The 21,636-nt window shown below is 43.1% G+C and overlaps 1 protein-coding gene across 1 annotated transcript in view; it reads left to right on the top strand.

Annotated features, from left to right (window-relative positions):
* pitpnb (phosphatidylinositol transfer protein, beta) overlaps positions 1–20,445 on the top strand; it is a 30,220-nt gene extending 9,775 nt beyond the window's left edge. The window contains exons 3-12 of the mRNA XM_085792473.1: positions 1,716–1,861; positions 2,562–2,653; positions 2,819–2,826; positions 5,671–5,745; positions 7,257–7,340; positions 9,817–9,894; positions 12,632–12,736; positions 13,158–13,280; positions 14,153–14,233; positions 20,295–20,445. Of these exons, the coding sequence (XP_085648599.1) occupies positions 1,716–1,861; positions 2,562–2,653; positions 2,819–2,826; positions 5,671–5,745; positions 7,257–7,340; positions 9,817–9,894; positions 12,632–12,736; positions 13,158–13,280; positions 14,153–14,200 (759 nt within the window). The 3' untranslated portion in view covers positions 14,201–14,233; positions 20,295–20,445. The remainder of the gene's footprint in view (positions 1–1,715; positions 1,862–2,561; positions 2,654–2,818; positions 2,827–5,670; positions 5,746–7,256; positions 7,341–9,816; positions 9,895–12,631; positions 12,737–13,157; positions 13,281–14,152; positions 14,234–20,294) is intronic.
* Positions 20,446–21,636: the final 1,191 nt, after the last annotated feature.

Raw genomic sequence — 21,636 nt, forward strand, 5'->3', positions numbered from 1 at the left:
TTTTTAGTAGCCATTGTGAGCCAGGGTATGCGTTTATGTTACGTTGCCCTGGACAACGCTCCTTTTGCTCGGACTGAGTGGCAAATCAAACATCCCTCAACGTGGTGAAGGATAGCGGTGGTCGTGGACACAGAGAAACCGGGTAAAACATGTAGTATCAAAACAAACGGAGGTCAGAAGGACTCGACAATCCGTACATTACGTTAATCAATCCTGTAACACACACAGTGTGACCGCGGCACCGGCAGAGAGACAGACAGGCTGCAGAGGGACGAGATCACAGCTGTGACTCCCGACGCTTATGGTGCGTTCATGACAACTCGGAAGTCGGAAAAAAACAAGTTCCTCTTCTGAAAAACTCTGACATGTCAAACTTTAGGATGTGTTAGGGACTAATTCATCTGTCTAACCATCAGAACTATTGACACTTGAAACGGTAAACACAGCTGATCCATCGAAAAAAAAAAATCACCGCTGGAGTTAATTTATTTTCCGTGATTGAAAGCAGGTTCTTGAATGTAACTCGGTCAAAGTCAGATGTATCCTCACAATGTTTTGCTGTTCTGTCAGGTCATGCATGATAAATGTTGACAAAGTTAGACTGTCAGACTTCCTTGATTTTAAACTTTGGCGGCTCTGCCTCTCGTCTTTTTGCCACTCAGTGAGTGTTCTGCAGTGACTTCTGAGTACCGTGACGTTGACGGTCCTACTGCTCACCTCCGCTCATTTGAAAAAAAAAAAAAAAACCTCCGCTCATTTGATTGTGCAACTGCAGTGGGTGATTTATTAATACGTAAGACTACCGTTTAAACGCACACATAATTTTGAACTCTTTATTAACAGAAAGTAGACAGATTTTGTATCAAAATAGTCTTTTTATAACGAAAAAAGACATTCTATGTAACAATTTATGCTCAGCAGCCGTGGGCACCCCCATATAGTCAGAATGGTACGGTCTTGGTTAGATTCGACTATGAGGTTCATAGTCGAATCAGACCCCTCCGAATCGAATCGTCGAATCGTCGACTTTTGGAGGTCAGCCCTAATGCTGACAGAGAGCTATATTTTTAGAAACTCATCACGATCTGGGTCGATTGTTGTCCGTACATTTAAAAATATTAGGTATTTCACAGTCAGTCATATTTGTCTTCCCCCACGGCTCTGACGCTCTCTTAGTCGCCGCCGGCCGGCTCTAGACACTCGTAGACACTGCCTGAGTTATTGTGTATTATTTTGCACCGCAAATAAATTCAAAAACCACAACCTGAACTTTTATATCGGAACTTCGCTCATCTTCTCCAAACGTGTAACGCTCTGACCGGAAGTGAAGGTTGCCGACCCGCTGACTCGGTGTAGGCTATGGCTGTGAAAACTTTATATTTTAAGATGTACGGACAGCAATCGACCCAGATCGTGATGAGTTTTCTAATATATAGCTCTTTGTCAGCATATACATGTGATTAAAACTAAGACAGGACGGCGAACAAGCGTTTGACAAAGGTTTAAAATGCCGCCTTTTTGCATGAGTGTGTATGGGGGACACGGTTTGTTTTCCCCCACGGCCCTAACCGGAAGTGACGTTTCCTTGCTTGCCGACTGTGTCTATTGAGTGTTTCTGTTCCTGTTGTTGCCGTGGTGACAGTACCAGGTGGGCCAGCTGTACTGGGTCTAATGTGTGTGTGTCTGTTCCTGTTGTGTTGTTGCCGTGGTGACAGTACCAGGTGGGCCAGCTGTACTCGGTGGCCGAGGCCAGCAAGAACGAGACGGGCGGAGGAGAAGGCATCGAGGTGCTGAAGAACGAACCCTACGAGAAGGATGGAGAGAAGGGACAGTACACACACAAGATCTACCATCTAAAGAGGCAAGTAGAGCAGCCAATCAGCAGCTAGATACAGGGAACACTGTGCTAACATCAGCCAATCAGCATCCAGAGCTATTAATAATGCTGTTAGTAACTTGTAACTGTAACATTTATGGTGGTTTTCTATTATTTCTATTAAATTCATCAAGTTCAACTTTTTGTCTCTAAAACAGCAGAAATAGAAAATCCTTAGTTTTTCTTTCTGCACAGCTCAACATCTTCACATGGTTTTAGGTTTTTCACTTTACAACGAGGAAGAAAAGCAGCAACTTCATGTCACATCAATACGAGTCACATTTATAGTATTGATCACGTGGAGAGAAAACAGCTAGAACTCAGAAACTCAGATTTAACTCCTGCTGCTGCTGCTGCACATCACAGATATTGATCTCTTTATCATCTTGATCAGTTATTGTTGTTATGGTCCCACTCAGTGTGACAGATCAAACCTGCAGCAACAGATCTGAGTTCAGTTTCTGCAGCAGAGGAACCGGTTCAAAGGTCAAAGGTCAAAGGTCAAAGGTCAGATAGTCTCAGCTGCTCAGGTGTCTCCTCAGTCTGGGGACAGGACGAGTCATGTCTTTCTATCCTAACGATCCTAACCGTCCTAACTGTCTCTCTGTCTCTCTTTCTCTTTGTCCTAACTGTCTTTCTCTCTCTGTCCTCTCCGTCCTAACTGTCTGTCTGTGTCCTCCTGCAGTAAAGTCCCGGGCTACGTGAAGATGATTGCACCAGAGGGAGCGTTAGTTTTTCATGAAAAGGCCTGGAACGCCTACCCATACTGTCGTACTAGTGAGTTGAATTATTATTATTATTATTATTATATATAATATCCTGGCATATTATACTGTTTATATAATATATATTCTGTACTTTAACAGTAAATGGTTGTTTAACTGATGTTTGTCTCTATTCCCTGTTCCTGTCGTCGTCCTCCTCCTCCTCTTCCTCCTGCAGTTGTGACGGTGAGTTGGTTTGATTTATCACAGTGAAACTGATCAGCTCTGATCCATTGATCATTCATCAATAAATCCCTTTGTCGCACATCTCACGCTGTGGAGCGAAGCACCCGCAGAGGCTCGCGCGCTTCAGTTCGGCGTCTGTTCTGTTTTTCCCGCGAGCCGCGAGCGCCTTTGTCAAGCTGGATAGAACCAGATCGTACCAGACAGGAAGTCGGGCACAGAAAAGGCGAGAGAATCCGGTCAATTTCCAAAATAAAACGATGATTAATGAAGTTGTTGCTCGTCCGTCTATAAATATTTGTCAGTGGCGCCTGCACACACGACACACACACATCCATACGTACAGAGCTACAGACAGACCTGTGTGTGTGGAAAACAGAGTACAGACGAGTGGAGTCGGTGTTTTACCGGCGCGGAGAGAGAGAAGCTGCTCCCTGTGACCAGCAGCACGCCGGCTTCGTCCGGACTGTAACTACTTTAATCGAAGCTCCATTGTTGCGGCAGAAGCTCTGCGCCGTGCTCCCTGTTTCAGCTGCAGCTCTGCGCCGTGCTCCCTGTTTCAGCTGCAGCTCTGCGCCGTGCTCCCTGTTTCAGCTGCAGCTCTGCGCCGTGCTCCCTGTTTCAGCTGCAGCTCTGCGCCGTGCTCCCTGTTTCAGCTGCAGCTCTGCGCCGTGCACTGTTTCAGCTGCAGCTCTGCGCCGTGCTCCCTGTTTCAGCTGCAGCTCTGCGCCGTGCACTGTTTCAGCTGCAGCTCTGCGCCGTGCTCACTGTTTCAGCTGCAGCTCTGCACCGTGCACACTGTTTCAGCTGCAGCTCTGCACCGTGCTCACTGTTTCAGCTGCAGCTCTGCACCGTGCTCACTGTTTCAGCTGCAGCTCTGCACCGTGCTCCCTGTTTCAGCTGCAGCTCTGCACCGTGCACTGTTTCAGCTGCAGCTCTGCGCCGTGCACACTGTTTCAGCTGCAGCTCTGCACCGTGCTCCCTGTTTCAGCTGCAGCTCTGCACCGTGCACACTGTTTCAGCTGCAGCTCTGCGCCGTGCTCCCTGTTTCAGCTGCAGCTCTGCGCCGTGCTCCCTGTTTCAGCTGCAGCTCTGCGCCGTGCTCCCTGTTTCAGCTGCAGCTCTGCGCCGTGCTCCCTGTTTCAGCTGCAGCTCTGCGCCGTGCACTGTTTCAGCTGCAGCTCTGCGCCGTGCTCCCTGTTTCAGCTGCAGCTCTGCGCCGTGCTCCCTGTTTCAGCTGCAGCTCTGCGCCGTGCTCCCTGTTTCAGCTGCAGCTCTGCGCCGTGCTCCCTGTTTCAGCTGCAGCTCTGCGCCGTGCTCCCTGTTTCAGCTGCAGCTCTGCGCCGTGCTCCCTGTTTCAGCTGCAGCTCTGCGCCGTGCTCCCTGTTTCAGCTGCAGCTCTGCGCCGTGCTCCCTGTTTCAGCTGCAGCTCTGCGCCGTGCACTGTTTCAGCTGCAGCTCTGCACCGTGCTCACTGTTTCAGCTGCAGCTCTGCACCGTGCTCACTGTTTCAGCTGCAGCTCTGCACCGTGCTCACTGTTTCAGCTGCAGCTCTGCACCGTGCTCCCTGTTTCAGCTGCAGCTCTGCACCGTGCACTGTTTCAGCTGCAGCTCTGCGCCGTGCACACTGTTTCAGCTGCAGCTCTGCACCGTGCTCCCTGTTTCAGCTGCAGCTCTGCACCGTGCACTGTTTCAGCTGCAGCTCTGCGCCGTGCACACTGTTTCAGCTGCAGCTCTGCACCGTGCACACTGTTTCAGCTGCAGCTCTGCACCGTGCACTGTTTCAGCTGCAGCTCTGCGCCGTGCACTGTTTCAGCTGCAGCTCTGCGCCGTGCACACTGTTTCAGCTGCAGCTCTGCACCGTGCTCCCTGTTTCAGCTGCAGCTCTGCGCCGTGCTCCCTGTTTCAGCTGCAGCTCTGCGCCGTGCTCCCTGTTTCAGCTGCAGCTCTGCACCGTGCTCCCTGTTTCAGCTGCAGCTCTGCACCGTGCACACTGTTTCAGCTGCCTGTTCTGTCATAGTTTATCAACGTTTTTTCATCATTCTTCATTGGGATAATGTTAAGTTAATTTTGTGGTGGGAACAAAATTGTTCTTGACAAAAAGTGGTGTGGACATGTCCCCAGTGTAAATGACACCTATGGTATTGATTAGGGCTGACCCAAAAAAATCGAAGCTTCGAAGCTTTGTTTGTTGCCATGGTAATCGATCATGAAGTCCATGATCGATTATTTTTTTTCTTCCTTTATTCCTTTTTGACACCGGTTCTCATCGGCGATTGTTACATTAAAATGAGTCGGCTACTTGGCATCCTGGGAACCTGCCTGGTTTTGGAGATATGCAGTGTTTGTTTGCCATTACTTTCATTATTTCCGTTCCCCCCCTGTCAGATGTTCCGGTCGCGCACCCCCCTGGCTGTCGAAGCTTCGATTTTGATCGATTTTATGTCCGGGAAGCTTCGATTATCAAAATATGATAATCGGGTCAGCCCTAGTATTGATGTATTGATATATTAGGTGTTTGGTGCAGCAGCCGTTTCTTCGTCTCGGTCCTGATTGGGTTGTTTTCCCTCGTCCTGTAACTTCTGCTGCTGCTGCTGCTGCTGGTTAAATATAGACCCGGGCCGAGCGCCGTCGTTTCAGCCTCAGCGTCTGATTGGTTAATTGGATTGAGCTGCAGGTTTAAGCACTTCTCCTAGAAACTCCATTCAAGACGCTGTGAGTCCGGTTTGTTCCGGCTCAGACCAGCTGCTGCTGCAGAACTCAACCCGCTGCTTTCTGGGTAAACACGCTCAACCTCAACCCTGTGTGTGTGTCTGTGTGTGTCTGTGTGTGTGTGTGTTTCTACAGAACGAGTACATGAAGGACGACTTCATGATAAAGATCGAGACGTGGCACAAACCTGACATGGGAACAGTAGAAAATGTAAGTTCATCACAACAACAACAACAACAACAACAACAGCCACCGGTGAGTTTACACTGCAAAAACTCAACATCTTACCAAGAATATTTGTCTTATTTCTAGTCAAAACAAATCTCATTCTACTTAAAATAAGACTCATCACATAAAAAGCAGCTTGTTTTTAGACACTTTTTACTTCTTTCAAGCAGATTTTCACTTGAAATAAGTAGAAAAATCTGATAGTGGAGCAAGTTTTTCTTTCTTATTACAAACACAGAAAAACTTGCTTTCACTGGCAGATTTTTCTACTTATTTCAAGTGAAAATTAGTTTGAAACAAGTGAAAATGATCTAAAAACAAGTTAATGTTTAGGTGATGAGTCTTATTTTAAGTGGAAAGAGATTAGTTTTGACTAGAAATAAGACAAATATTCTTGGAAAGATGTAGAGTTTTTGCAGTGTAGTAACAGAGCTGTGGTGGACGGACCGGCTCATCTGATTGGTCCAGAGCAGAGATCAGAGTTTAAAGAGTTAAACATCTTCACACACAACAACAACAACAACACCTGAAACAACACAGAGTTTAAGTTTCCCATGATGCAACAGGAGAGGCTCCTATAAACCTGCAGCTTCTCTTTTTTTTTTACTTTTATTGGCTCTTTAACTTCTGATTTATATTCTCAATAACTGATCGATCAGTGGTTTTATTTTTTATTTATTTTAAATAAAACATTAGAGGATGATGTCATAGCACCGTTAAATCGATCTCAGGTGACATCGTCCAACACTTAACGATGTTAAAAGAAAAGTTACTGACTTCATGTGATCAAACAGACACACACACAGCTGATTTGATTTGATTTGATTTGATTTTTATTTGTATCAAACAAGCAAAGCAAAAGACAAACAGTAGATGTAAAAAAAACAAAACAATAATGATACTGTGCAAGTTTGAGAAGCGGCTGAAGGAAGCAAAGCTGATCAAGTTCAGCCCCCCCCCCCTTACATTGTGATTCATGTCATACATCTGTAGTTCCATACAATTCAGAAGATTAAAAACATATTGCTTTAATATGAAATAAGACCATGATTATAAATAAAAAGAGTAAAATTATCTGTCCAGTTCTTTATAACTTGTCCAAGAGTGTATGTTTGTACTTACTTTTAAATTGTTTTAAGTTATTGCACATTTTTATATCCTCATCTAGTCTATTCCACATTTTAACACCACAAAAATAGATGCTAAAACTTTTCAGGGTAGAATGGATGGTAGATTGTTTAAAGGTACAGTTCCCTCTTAAATCATATATGCTTTCTCTGACCATGAACATTTTCTGGATGTTTATTGGTAGCAACCTATTCCAGGCTTTAAACAAAATCTGACCTGTTTTGAATTTGACCAGGTCCTCAAATCTTAAAATACCCAATTTTAAAAACAAGGGATTTGTATGATCAAGGTACCCAGCATGATGATTTACCTGTGATGTGATTGGTCGGCTGAGATGTGAACGATGACATCACTGTCTCCATCAGGTCCATGACCTGGACGAGCAGACGTGGAGGACGGTGGAGGTCTCCCCCATCGACATCGCCAACAAGGACGAGGTCGCCAGCGCGGTCAGTCTCAGTCTCATTGGCTGTTGCTCTGTTTGTTTGTTTGTTTCTCTGTTTGTTTGGTTGGTTGTTTGTTTGTTTCTCTATTTGTTTGGTTGGTTGTTTGTTTGTTTGTTTGTTTGTTTGTTTGTTTGTTTAACAAACTGCTGAACTGAGACGTGAAGATGAGACGTGAGAGGAGATTTAGATTCACATCAGAGAGCGGAGGAAGAAGAGGAGGAGGAGGAGGGAGATGAAGCTTGTTTAATTAATTTCTCCACCGTTGCCATGGCGGCTGTGTCTCCATGTTTCACACATGATGTCATCATCAGAGAACAGGAAGTAGATCAAGACATTTTAGATTAACTGGGCTAACCGTTAGCTGTTAGCCGTTAGCAGTATCAATAAACAATAACCCAATAAACGCTCCATGAACAAATATTTTCTCCAGCAGATATCCTAGTTCCAACATGACTGAGCTAACTGGAGTAGTTTCATGTCGTGTCCCACAACGGGAGGGTTTTAACAGCTGACGTCCTGCTGTTAGCTTAGCTACCGCTGTTAGCTGTCAGCAGCAGCTAAGCTAACAACTACGATAACCATGACTAATTACAAAAATGTGCACACAGAAATAGTAATGTTTGTTCAATAATTCGTTTTATAGACTTAACAAACATCAGATTTAGTCAAAATGGTTTTGGCAGCCCGGAGCCCCCACATTTGGTACCTACACCGGTGGCTAACGCTACCAGTTAGCTGCTAACGCTACCAGTTAGCCGCTCGCTAGAATGCTACTAAAACCCACTTCCGTTGTGGTGTGACGCAATGGCTCATGGGAAAATAAAGTGGTGGATACCGTGGTCATGTGACTCTGCCTCATTCTGTGTTGATAAAGTTTCAGTTTGAACAGTGGTGGGGGGGCTGCAGCAGCTCCTGCTCTGTAAGGAGTTAAGTGTTAATAAAGTTTCAGTTTGAACGGTGGTGGGGGGGCTGCAGCAGCTCCTGCTCTGTAAGGAGCTAAGTGTTAATAAAGTTTCAGTTTGAACGGTGGTGGGGGGGCTGCAGCAGCTCCTGCTCTGTAAGGAGTTAAGTGGATCAGAGGTTTAATCTGCTGCTCCATCTGCTGCTGGGGGGGGTAGAGGGGGGGTAGAGGGGGGGTTAGAGGGTCTATTAGGGTCCATAGACCTCCTCTACTGCTGCTGCTGGATTAAAGCAGCACAGGGGGCCGGGGGGGAGGGGGGGGGTGTAGTGTCAAACTCAGGTAACATCAACCTGGTCTGAACTCAGGTAGTGACATCATCACAGTTTCACTCCTTATTAGGGCTGACCCCAAAAAAATCAAAGCTTCGACGCTTCGTTCGTTGCCATGGTAATCGATCATGAAGTCCGTCATCGATTGTTTTGTTTTTCTTCCTGTTTTCCTTTTTGACACGATTCTCATCTGCAGTTGTTACATTAAAATGAGTCGGCGACTTGGCACCTGCCTGATGTTGGAGATATGCAGTGTTTTTTTTGCCATTACTTTAATTACCCCCCCCCCCTCCCTCCCCCCCGGTCAGACGTTATGGTCGTCGCCACCATCAGTTTAGTTTAGTCAGAATTGAGCACAAGTCTTAATTGACTGACTGTGAATAACATTAAAAGCAGATTGCAGCTTCAATGATAAAGCAGAACAGAACAAAACAAAACAGTGTCGTCTGCATAAAAACGAAATTTGGTTCGTTCGTCAGTTAACGTTTTGACACAAGACATTTATATAAAATGGGACCCAATATGGACCCGTGGGAATCAAACCTGCGATCTGATCCCTGACCCACCAGACCGGATCAGACCGGACTAGACCAGACCCCCCTCTGAGCCGGTCTGGACCCGTCTGTGGATTTGTCTCCATCACTTAACGTCCATAGAGACGAGCAGCACCTGAGCCAATCAACCGCCCTGCAGTGGTCTCCATGGTGACGGTGTTTCTCCTGCTGGGTGTTAACCATAGACTGTAAAAAGAATGGACGTAGCGTCCGTGACGTCCTCCATTGGTTGTGGGGAGTCGTCTTTGTGACTCCAACATGGCGGCCTGAACAGCGCCATGTTGGATTGGCCGGCCGAGAACCCGCCCACTGGCCTCGAAGCAGCTGTCCACGGAGCTGCTCGGACCTGTCACTCAACGTTTCCGCGCCCTGATTGGCCAGAGTTTTAACCTAATAACAGTCAAACAGTAGAGTTAAAAAAAAATTCACCCCCCTCAGAGTGTGTGCGGGGGTAGAAACTATCGATTGAGACGAAAAAACGTTCTGACACCAGGCTTTTAACATGTTTACTGAGGATGTAAAGTGGGTGATTTTAACATGGGGGTCTATGGAGAGTTGCTCCCTTCTGACACCAGCCCCCAGAGGAATCCGGGGGGATTGCAGTTTTTTGAACGCGGAAGTGAGCTTCACTTCTCAGACCCACAACTGCCCCCTTGGTGTTAACGTGTCTGTCTGTTTCTCTGTGTCTCTGTCAGGACTATAAACCAGAAGAAGACCCGTCCCTGTTCCACTCCACTAAGACAGACAGAGGACCGCTGGGCCCCGAATGGAAGGTAACACTGAGACCAGGACCTGGACCAGGACCTGATGTAGTCCTGGTGTTGACCTGGTGTTGTCCTGCTGTCCCTGTACTGACCACTTGCACAATGTAGTGTGACGTACTTCCCCTTTAAGAAGTTACCGTAGCGCTGCTGTATTTATATTAGCTACATGTAACACTTTACACCTAATATAACTCTCTCATTCTACACTCATTATAACGTTTGTACATGTTGTTAAAGGTGTAGCTACAGAAATGGCCGTTTGTCCTGTTTGTCGCGCCGAGTTGTCCCGAGCTGCAACACGAGTTTACCCGAGTGAGGAAAACTAATTTGATTGGTCGTTATCGAGCGGGCGGGATATTCAAAGCTTGGGGCGAGACCGAGCTCCATGTGTGTGTGTGTGGTCTGAGACGTTTGGATGACGGATGACGGATCCAATATCAGTGGCTGATGAATCGTGAGCAGGCTGACGTATAATCCGTGCGCCTGCATTATCCAATGCGGAAAAAAAATACACACTTTCATCCTGGATTTACTCAAAAATATAATTTTGCACAAAGTTTGGCCTACATTACACTAAATTTATGATCCAGAGTGGCCTTAAATTAAATTTTCTTTTCTGTACACCTTTAATAGTATAGTCACTCAGTTTGTATTTTTATTTATAGTAGTCGAAGCAGTTTTATCATTTAATCATTGATTGCATTTTGCCGTTAGCCGCCCGGCTAACTAGCATCATACCTGTCAAGTTTTGGATTTGAAAATAAGGGAAATTTTCGGGCACCCGCCGCAAACAGTGCTGCCACCCCAACCAAGCTCCAGTATCCCTTACATTTTAAGACAAGAAAGCTAAAATCACTGGCTTTATGCACAGCTGCACTACTCCCTGATCTTCAGCCAGCCCGTCTGCCATTATTGGACAAACTGATTAATCCAGGTGTGCCTGACCTCAATGTCACAACAACAATAATGTTTTTTTTTTTTTGTTTTTCTAACACATACTGTAAATGAGGCATTCTGGTGTAGCTACTCTGAGGAGAAACAGAGGGAAAAGACAACATTGCTTCAGTTTTTTTTTTCTTTTAAAGCAGATTCAGTGATGACTGAGGTTCCTATCATTGTAACTGCAAGAATGGCTTAAGTGTATTAAAGTGAACTCAGAACTGGTTTAGTGTGGAGCTGTGGCTGGTGGGCAAAAACAAAACTCATTTTTAAAAATCTTTTGGCCTGGACTGGCCTTTCAAGGCCCCCTTTCCTCTGCTTCACCATGAAGCTCTTTCAGGCCACACTGTCTTCTTCCACAACTTCTGCCCTATTCTCATCTGTATTTTGATAGCTGGAGCTACTGTCAGATATCTATATGACAGAAGGCCCACACATGCTTCAGCTTTATACTGCTGAATAACTGGAGCAGATATGTCCAGGGATTTTCAGCCTTCTATGATTATAGAATGACCCTGTCTTTAACAGCAGGTAGGCTACAGACACAGACACACAGACACACACACCTGTTACTCTGCTGTCCCTCTCTGTTGCTCTCTGGACTGGGCTGCCTAGCTGTTCTTTTGGGTTAAGTGAGCATGGACGACACAACTCGACCGGTGTGGACGCGCTGGTTCGAGCCGCGCGTGTTCGCGCGGAAAATACGAGTCTTTTTTTTTCTTTTCTTTTCTTTTCAACAACCGCAGGTCGACCCGTTACAAGCTTGATGAGCAGGACCTCAGTCAGTGCCGCGGTGATGTAGCCTAGGCTTTGGGCTGTGCTCGCACATAGTGACGACGAGCACACGCATCGTCGCTAACCAAGATAGGATTAATAGAGAGTTGGCCACTCCGAGGTAAAAACCAAAACCCAAATGAAATAGCAGCTTCCAGTCCGGGGTGCCGCCGGGACTGGCCCGGGGTATTATTATTTTTTAATAACGCGGGTTAAAATACGGGAGATTTACGGGAAAATACTAATACGGGAGGACGGCGGGAAAGAGGGGTAAAATACGGGACTTTCCCGGCCAAAACGGGATACTTGACAGGTATGACTAGCATACTGGCTATATGAAAATTAGAGGCTAAATAAAATTACATACAACACTTTCATTCTTCATTCATGTTTGTACATGTTGTTACTAGTATAGTTGGTTCAGTTTGTATTTCTATAGTAGTCGAAGCATTTGTGATCATTAATCATTGATCGCATTTTGCCGTTAGCCGCTCGGCTAGCGGCTAACTAACCGTTAGCGTAATGAGCCGTTAGCGGCTAGAAACTATAACAATATGTACAAAAATAATGAAAGTGTTGTATGTAATTTTATTTAGCCTCTAATTTTCATTTAGCCAGTATGCTAAGCTAGCCGAGAGGCTAACAGCAAAATGCAATCAATGATTAAATGATAAAAAAACGCTTCGACTGCTATATATAAAACTACAAACTGCAGTGACTATACTAGTAACAACATGTAGAAACATAACTATGAGTGTAGAATGAGAGAGTTATATTAGGTGGAAAGTGTCACATGTAGCTAATATAAACACACCAGCGCTACGGTAAAGATGGCCGCCGCAAGTGAGCGGACCGTAACTTCTTAAAGGGGAAGTACGTCACACTACGTTGTGCAAGTGGTCCATTGACCCGTCTCTCTCTGTCTCTCCATCTCTCCATCTCTCCTTCTCTCCGTCCATCTCTCCATCTCTCCATCTCTCCTTCTCTCCGTCTCTCCATCTCTCCATCCCCCCCCCCCCCCCCCCCCCCTCAGAGCGAGCTGAAGTCAGACTGTCCCTACATGTGTGCGTACAAACTGGTCACGGTCAAGTTCAGGTGGTGGGGGCTGCAGACCAAGGTGGAGAACTTCATCCACCGGGTAACACACTACACACACACACACACACACCAAGCACACACACACCAAGCACAGACACACACAGACACACACACACACACACACACACACACACACACACCAAGCACAGACACACACAGACACACACAGACACACACACACACACACACACACACACACACACACACACACACACACACACACACACACACAGAGTTCCTCCTCTCTGTTATAACTGAGTCTCAGTGTAGTTCCTGTTGTGACCAGCGGGGGGCGACACAGCTCAGAGCTAAACTGTGTCAGCTGTGATCTCTCACACACACACACACACACTGATTGATTGATTGATTGATTGATTGATTGGTTGATTGATTGATTGATTGATTGATTGATTGATTGATTGATTATTGATCAGTTAGTTGTTGTTGTTTCCGTTCCACAGCAAGAAAAGCGAATCTTCACCAACTTCCACCGTCAGCTGTTCTGCTGGATCGACAAGTGGGTTGGACTGACCATGGAGGACATCAGGAGGATGGAGGAGGAGACGCAGAAGGAGCTGGAGGAGGTGATGACAGCATATATATATACTATATATATACTATATATACATATATACATATACATACTGCATATATACACATATACTTAAGCAATATATCACTCCAGGCCGTGGTCTCTGCTCATTCTACCACTCTAAGGGGCGTTGTTCCCCCTTAGAGTGGTAGAATGAGCATAGACCACCTGGAGGACTGGAGTGATATGTTGCTTTTATAAAACGGTTACCAATAATGACAATATGAAAGAGGACATGTAGTTTTCTGTTCCCACCTCTCCAGACGTTAGCTCCAAGTAGCTCTGTCACTGCTCAGTCCCCTCTACCATTGTTAACCCTCTGGAGGTCAAAGTTCACCTTCAACATGTCAATTACACTACTTTACTACATTTTTAACATCCTAAAAACATCAGCTGTCTGTTACTACGGACTGCAACAGTCCGTTGTCATGGATACATGACAACAACTTCCATTCATACCAGTCATACGTGCCTGAGGCGGAGTGATAGCCTACGCTGTGATAAGGCTTTAGAATAGTAGCCGTGGTAACTGCTCATTATACCACGGCTAACAACCAATCAGATCGCAGGATTTCACCTTTACCTTTTATAAATATACATATACTGTATATATACACATATACATATATATATACTGTATATATATATACATATACACACACAGACACACACACACACACACAGCACCACAGGTTCAATAGTGACAGTGGAGCCAAACTGTTTGTGTTTCTGTATTCTGTTGTGATTGTTGAGTTGTTGAGCAGCTGATTGATTGATAATTGATTGGTGAGCAGCGGTGTCTCTCCGTGTCTCTACGGTAACGACCTGTTTAACCCTTTGACTCCTGGTTTGATGGTTCATCAGATGCGTCAGAAAGGAGACGTGAGAGGAACGTCTGCCACCGACGAGTAGAGACGTCTGTAGGTCAAACACTAAGCAGGCTGAGTAAGTTCTGTCTGCTGCAGGGGGGCGGGGGGGAGGAGGAGGAAGATACACCTCCTCTTAGCAGGAGGAGCAGGAGGAGACGCTCCTCACACCTCCTCTTTATCGACCGAATCTCCTTGTTGTTTACATTCTACTTCCTGGTAGAAAACCAGCTGTAATGTGAATGAGATCAATAGTAACGAACCAGAGTTTAGCTATATATCATATTTTTCAGGCCCTATCACCGTTTAGACAAATCTGAAATGATTGAAGAAACATTACTATTTCTGTGTGTGTGTTTTGTGTTGCTATGTGTTGTATTTATTCAGTTTGGGGGAATCACAGTGTCTAGAAAGCATCAGTGGCTCAGCTGACAGGGACAGCTAACGGTAGCTAAGCTAACGGTAGCTAAGCTAACAGCGGCAGCTAAGCTAACAGCGGTAGCTAAGCTAACAGCAGCTAATAATAATAATAATAATAATACATTTTATTTGGAGGCACCTTTCATGGCACTCAAGGTCACCTTACAAAGCAGAAAAAAGTAACAACAAGAAGTAAATACTGGGGCGTCGCGTGGCGTAGTGGTTAGAGCAGGCGCCCCATGTATAGAGGCACAGTCCTCGCTGCAGTCGGCCCTGGTTCGAGTCCCGTGTCGGGCGCCATTTACTGCATGTCATTCCCCCTCTCTCTGCCTCCCCGTTTCCTGTCTGAACTGTACTATCCATAAAGGCATAAATGCCCAAAAAATATACTTTAGAAGAAGTAAATACTAAATCACTAAAAAAACAAACAAATCTGCGATCTTCAAAAATGAAAGATGCAGGGTGGGGGGGGCAAAGAGAGTTTAGAGGGAGTAGGCTAAGCTAACGGCGGTAGGAGCTAAGCTGACACCAGGACGTCAGCTGTTAAAACCCTCCCGTTGTGGGACACCACATGAAACTACTCCAGTTAGCTCAGTCATGTTGGAACTCAGATATCCGCTGGAGAAAATATTTTTTCATGGAGCGTTTATTGAGTCACTGAGTTATTAAAGTTAAACAGGTAGCTAACCGTTAGCCCGGCTAATCTATGATAACCATGACTAATTACAAAAATGTGCACACAGAAATAGTAATGTTTGTCCAATCATTGGTTTTATAAACTTTACAAACATCAGATTAGTCTAAACGGTGATATAGTGACATGAAAAATTAGATAAATATAGTGAAACTCTCGTCCGTCACTATTGTTCTCATGCTGGTTTTCTACCAGGAAGTAGTTGTAAACAACAAGGAGATTCGTCCTATACTCCTCCTCTTCCTCTTCTCCTCCTCCTCCTCCTCCTCCTCCTCCTGCTCCGTCGTCGTCGTCATCGTCATCGTCGTCTCTAACTCTCTGGCTGCTGCTCTGACTCACTCCTTCATCTCTGGGATCGTCTGTCTGTTTGTTTGTGTTTCTGTTTGTTTTCAGGTCTGTTTGTGTTTCTGCTCCTCTTCATCAGCATGAGCTCTGTCCTTTAACCTGCTGCTCCTCTTCGTCTTTAACCTGCTGCTCCTCTTCATCACCATGGTTTCTGTCCTCTAACCAGCTGCTCTGTTCTCTCTACCTGAAGCTGAAGAACCTTCATCAGATCTTTATTTCACCACCAACACGTTCACTAGGGCTGGGCGATACGGCAAAAATATCATATCACGGTTTTTTAAAAATTAAGTCACGATTTCGATTTCATCACGACCTTAAATCTAAAAAAGAAAAACAGACAATTTAGGCCAAATAACCTTTCTGAATAGATTTTAATCTAAATAGTTGCAGTTTTGCCAACATGTGCAAACAACGTAAACATAGTAAAAGGTAAACAACAACACTCTGATAAAGGTAGCTTTCAATAAACATGAAAGTAAAATATTAATGAAGACATTACTGTTTGTTTTATTCAACACAGTCATTTTAACAGGATTTTAAGTTTCAAAACACTAAATAGCTGATTGAAAAGGGCCAAATAAAAATACAAACTACAGTAACTGTTGTTATCTCTTTTAGTAAACTTTGTAAATGTCCTTTGTTTGGTCTTTGCAGCATAGAACTGCAGTTTATAGAATGAGCCCCAGACGATGCTACGATCTCTGCACTGGCAGATCGTCTACACGCTCTGATCCTTCACCATCTAATATCGCCATATCGCCCAGCCCTAACGTTCAGTTTTAGTTCATCAGTTTAGTTGTAGATAGGGATGTCACAATTACTTGTTTTCGCAATTAACCGCGGTATTAAACGCCACAATTACTTGATTGTAAAGATTCCTAAATACCGTCACTTTCCAAAAAAAGATTATGTCTGAACCGTGTCGGCAGATGTGGCGCCAAAGTAAAGGTGAATGCACACATACTTCCCCTGGGAGATTAATAATCGGTCATATTTTAATAGATACTTAAAATATTTTGTGTAAATAATCAGTAATGTATATTTGAACTATATTTGATTTTACACTTTAACAGTGTTGTGAAATTAATTAATGCAGAATAATCGTGATAATCGTAATACCGTGATTATTTCTCTGACAATAATCGTACCAAGAAAATCTGTAATCGTGACATCCCTAGTTGTAGATCATTAAAACTCCACTGATCCTTCATTGATCCGTTATTGATCCATTATTGATCCTTTATTGATCCTTTATTGATCCGTTATTGATCCTTTATTGATCCTTTATTGATCCATTATTGATCCGTTAACTTCTCCTCTCACATCTCCAGCATCAGTGAACTCTGTAGTTCCTGTAGAACTCATTTTCCCATGAGCCTCAGCAGGTGGAGTTCCATCCTGACAGAGATCCAGTGCCTTAAAGCCTTAAACACACATCCCATAATAACCTCATGTTCTCTGTTGGTAGAGTTCATATCAATGAAGAAATAAAAGTGTCTATATATAATATCAGATATATTATATAATACACAGCTGCATCTCAGTAAACTCTAACATCATGTAGAAGTCAGTTTCCAGACATGTTGAGCTTCTTTTCAGAACATTTACAAATTAAAGATGCTTTTTTAATTTGGTCTTTTGTGATATTCACATGTTTTCTTCATTAAATGTTAAACCATAATATAATAGAGACATGAAATGTTTCATTCTGTGTGTAATGGATCAATAAAACGTATTAGTTTCACTGACAGAAATAAAGTTTTACATGATATTCTAATTTATTGAGATGCACCTGTATTTATATCCATGAAGCCACATTGGAGTTGGTTGGTGTTTACATCGATACGCCTGAGGAAACTGAAGGAGCAATAATCGATTAATATGATTGATCAAGTGGAGTCAGAAGTAAAAGAGAAACCTGAACAGAGACTCAGCTGATCGGTTTCAGTTTCTCCTGATCAATGATCAATGACCAGAAGGATGAACTCTGATCAGTGGATCAATAACATTTAAAGGTTCAGTCCCAGATGAGCAGAGAACAGGGCGTCGCCGTGGCCGCCGTGGTCGCCGTGGTCACCTTCATCATCACCGTCATCATCCTCACTGTCTCTTGTTTTCTTGCAGCTTTGAGCTTCACTCTGTGTTGTTGCCGTGGTTACAGACATAACCAATCACTCGCCCTCTTCTTGTTTTGTTTCCAGCTGTGAACGGTGACGCTGAGTTAGACGCCATCTCTATAACCAGAGTTATAATGAGTTATTATGTAGTTATAACACTGAACAACTCTAGTTATAGATAGATAGATAGATAGATAGATAGATAGATAGATAGATAGATAGATAGATAGATAGATAGATAGATAGATAGATAGATAGATAGATAGATAGATAGATACGTTTATTGGTCACATGCAAAGCTAAAACCAAGGTTAAAAAACAGTGCAGTGAAATAAATGATAATAAGGCTTTATATCTATAATAATAACACACAATAAAGCATTTTATCATGACTATAAGCTCAGGTATGGACCACTTGCACAACGTAGTGTGACGTACTTCCCCTTTAAGAAGTTACAGTCCGCTCACTTCTGGCGGCCATCTTTACCGTAGCGCTGCTGTATTTAGATTAGCTACATGTGACACTTTACACCTAATATAACTCTCTCATTCTACACTCAGTTATGTTTCTACATGTTGTTACTAGTATAGTCAGTTCGGTTTGTAGTTTTATATATAGAAGTCGAAGCATTTTTATCATTTAGCTAGCGGCTAACTAGCCATTAGCGCAATGAGCCGTTAGCGGCTAGTTAGCCGGCCGGCTTTTATTTAAAAAGTAAAAATAAAAAACACTGTAATGTTTATGAAGAGGGCGAGCAGCTCTACAGAGTTTAGAAGGACTTTATTCAGCCTCTCTTTGCTCCTCATGTCTTAGTCCTCCGTGACTTTTCACTCATTTTAATCTGATGTTCAGCTGTTAGCTTAGCGCAGGTTAAGCTAACGCTACGAACTACCAGTAGATCGATGATTAAAAATGATTAAACATTTTCGGAACACTATATACTTTTGGCCTACAAACTGAACACTAACTGAACCTATAACAATATGTACAGAAATAATGAAAGTGTTGTATGTAATTTTATTTAGCCTCTAATTTTCATTTAGCCAGTATGCTAAGCTAGCCGAGCGGCTAACAGCAAAATGCGATCAATGATTAAATGATAAAAATGCTTCGACTACTATATATAAAAATACAAACTGAACTGACTAGTAACAACATATACAAACATAACTATGAATGTAGAATGAGAGAGTTATATTAGGTGTAAAGTGTCACATGTAGCTAATCTAAATACAGCAGCGCTACGGTAACGATGGCCGCCAGAAGTGAGCGGACCGTAACTTCTTAAAGGGGAAGTACGTTGTGCAAGTGGTCCATTATAATAGAGTTATAATACTCTATAATGTGTTATGCTTATTGTTAATGAGTGTTTATAACTATAGTTACAAGCCAATTTTAACACATTATAACTATATTTATAATGTATTATCGATCTGGGCATAATTTATTATAATACCTGACCTGATAAGTCATGATAAAATGCTTTATAGTGTGTTATGATTATTGTTATAAAGCATTATGATCATTTATGAATGTTTATAATGATAGTTATACATGTTTAGAAGCCAATTATAACACATAACTCTATTAATAATGCATTATCAATGTGGTCATTGTCAACGTATTATATAATACCTGACCTTATAAGTCATGATAAAATGCTTTATAGTGTGTTATGATTATTGTTATAAAGCATTATGATTATTTATGAGTGTTTATAATGATAGTTATACATGTTTATAAGCCAATTCTAACACATTATAACTATATTTATAATGTGTTATCAATGTTGTCATTGTCAGTGAGTTACTAACAATTATAACGTATTATATAATACCTGACCTTATAAGTCATGATAAAATGCTTTATAGTGTGTTATGATTATAGATATAAAGCCTTATTATCATTAATGAGTATTTAAAACTATAGTTATACACGTTTATAAGCCAATTTTAACACATTATAACTACATTTATAATGCATTATCGATCTGGGCATAACATATTATAATACCTGACCTTATAAGTCATGATAAAATGCTTTATAGTGTGTTATGATTATAGATATAAAGCTTTATGATTATTTATTAGTGTTTATAATGATAGTTATACAAGTTTATAAGCCAATTATAACACATAACTATATTTATATATATATATATGCTTTATAGTGAGTTATGATTATTGTTATAAAGCATTATGATCCTTTATATCTATAGTTATACGGTGCTGTAACTGCATTATAACTGCATTATCAGTCTGGTTATAGAGATCGATGGCGTCTAATGAAGCGTTACCATGGCAACTGATTCACCTGCATGAGCATGACACACACACGCATGCACACACACACACACACACACACCTGTAAACACCTGTAAACTGTGTGTCTGTAGGTAATTTATACATGTTCATCACAAACTTAACACAAACTCTCTCTTTGTCTCTGTGTCTCTCTCTGTGTGTGTGTGTGTCTCTCCGTGTGTGTGTGTGTGTCTCTCTGTGTGTCTCTCTGTGTGTGTCTCTGTGTGTGTGTGTCTCTGTGTGTGTATGTCCGTGCGTAGCTGCGTAAATCCGGTCCGGTCCGAGGCACCAGTGCTGCTCATGATGAATGAGGCGACTCAACCAAACCCCGTCACGATGATGTCATCAGAGACACGCCCACCAGGAAGTGGCTCCTCCCTCTTCTCTTCCTGTCTCACATGGCTCGTCATCACCGGGATGGGGTTTCTTGAACACATCAATTCATCCGATTGGTTAACAGTTTACTGTAAAGAAGAGACCGACCCCCCTCCCTTTACACCCCCCTTTTACTACAACAATTAAAATAATAACTGACACCAACCCCCACCCCCTTAAAAAAAAATTAATAACTATTTTAACTAAAAAACAACCTGAACCACAACCCTTTATCTACCTTAAACTAACAACCATTAAACTACCTTACAACCACTTACCCCTCCCCCCCCCTCTCCGTTTCCAAAAAAAAATTCACACAATATCATTTCTCGTTCTGAAGGTCTCGTGGTCCAAATCCAAACAATCGACAAAAAAATCACACAACCATCATCACATGCACACATTAGGGTAGAAACCAATCCACAAGACCACAAAACACCCCAAATCACTAACACCAGAACACATAACACCCTTACCACACACCACACAAAACACCAACAACAAAACCAATCAACACAAACACAATCACCAACCATATCACCACATCACCCATCACACAATTTTAAAAAAACAAAAAAAAGTCAACACACCTCCTCTATCCTCTCCGCCTGCCATTCTCTCACTCTCCTCCTCATCCTCTCCCTCATCCCCTCCTCTTCTCTCTCCTCTCCCTCGCTTCCGATCGCCCCTCCACCTCCTCTCCCATCAACTCTCCATCTCCCCCTCATCTCACTCTCTCTCTCCTCTCCCTCTCCATCTCTCTCCTCCCAAAAAAACAACACTCCTGCCTCTATCCTCTTACTCCACACCCTACATCCCATCCTCCTTCCTCTCACCTCCTACTGCCTCATCCTCTCACTCTCCTCAATCCTCTTCACCTCGCTTCTCGTCCCACTCTCCTCCTTCCTCTACCTTCCTCCATAGTTTAAAACACCTGACAACAAACAAGAACAACCATACAACAAAACATCAAAAACAACAACAAACGGGTTTTAATTTATTACAAAACGTATAAAAAGATAAAAAAAAGAGGTCTTTTTTTACCTTTTTCACACCTTTTTCAACAGATCAATAAAAAATCATTAATTTAAAAGTCGGTTATATATACCGCCTGATGATGATATGAGTATGATGATGTCATGGTATGTCATGATGAACGTCATCGATCGTTGCTAGTTGATTCTCCCCTTTGGGGGGCTTTTTTCGGTTTTTAAAAGATTCAACGGA

This window comes from Trachurus japonicus, chromosome 12 (genome assembly GCF_045865225.1).
Source record: "Trachurus japonicus isolate A0001 chromosome 12, Traja_1.0".
Classification (NCBI taxonomy): Eukaryota; Metazoa; Chordata; class Actinopteri; order Carangiformes; family Carangidae; genus Trachurus; species Trachurus japonicus.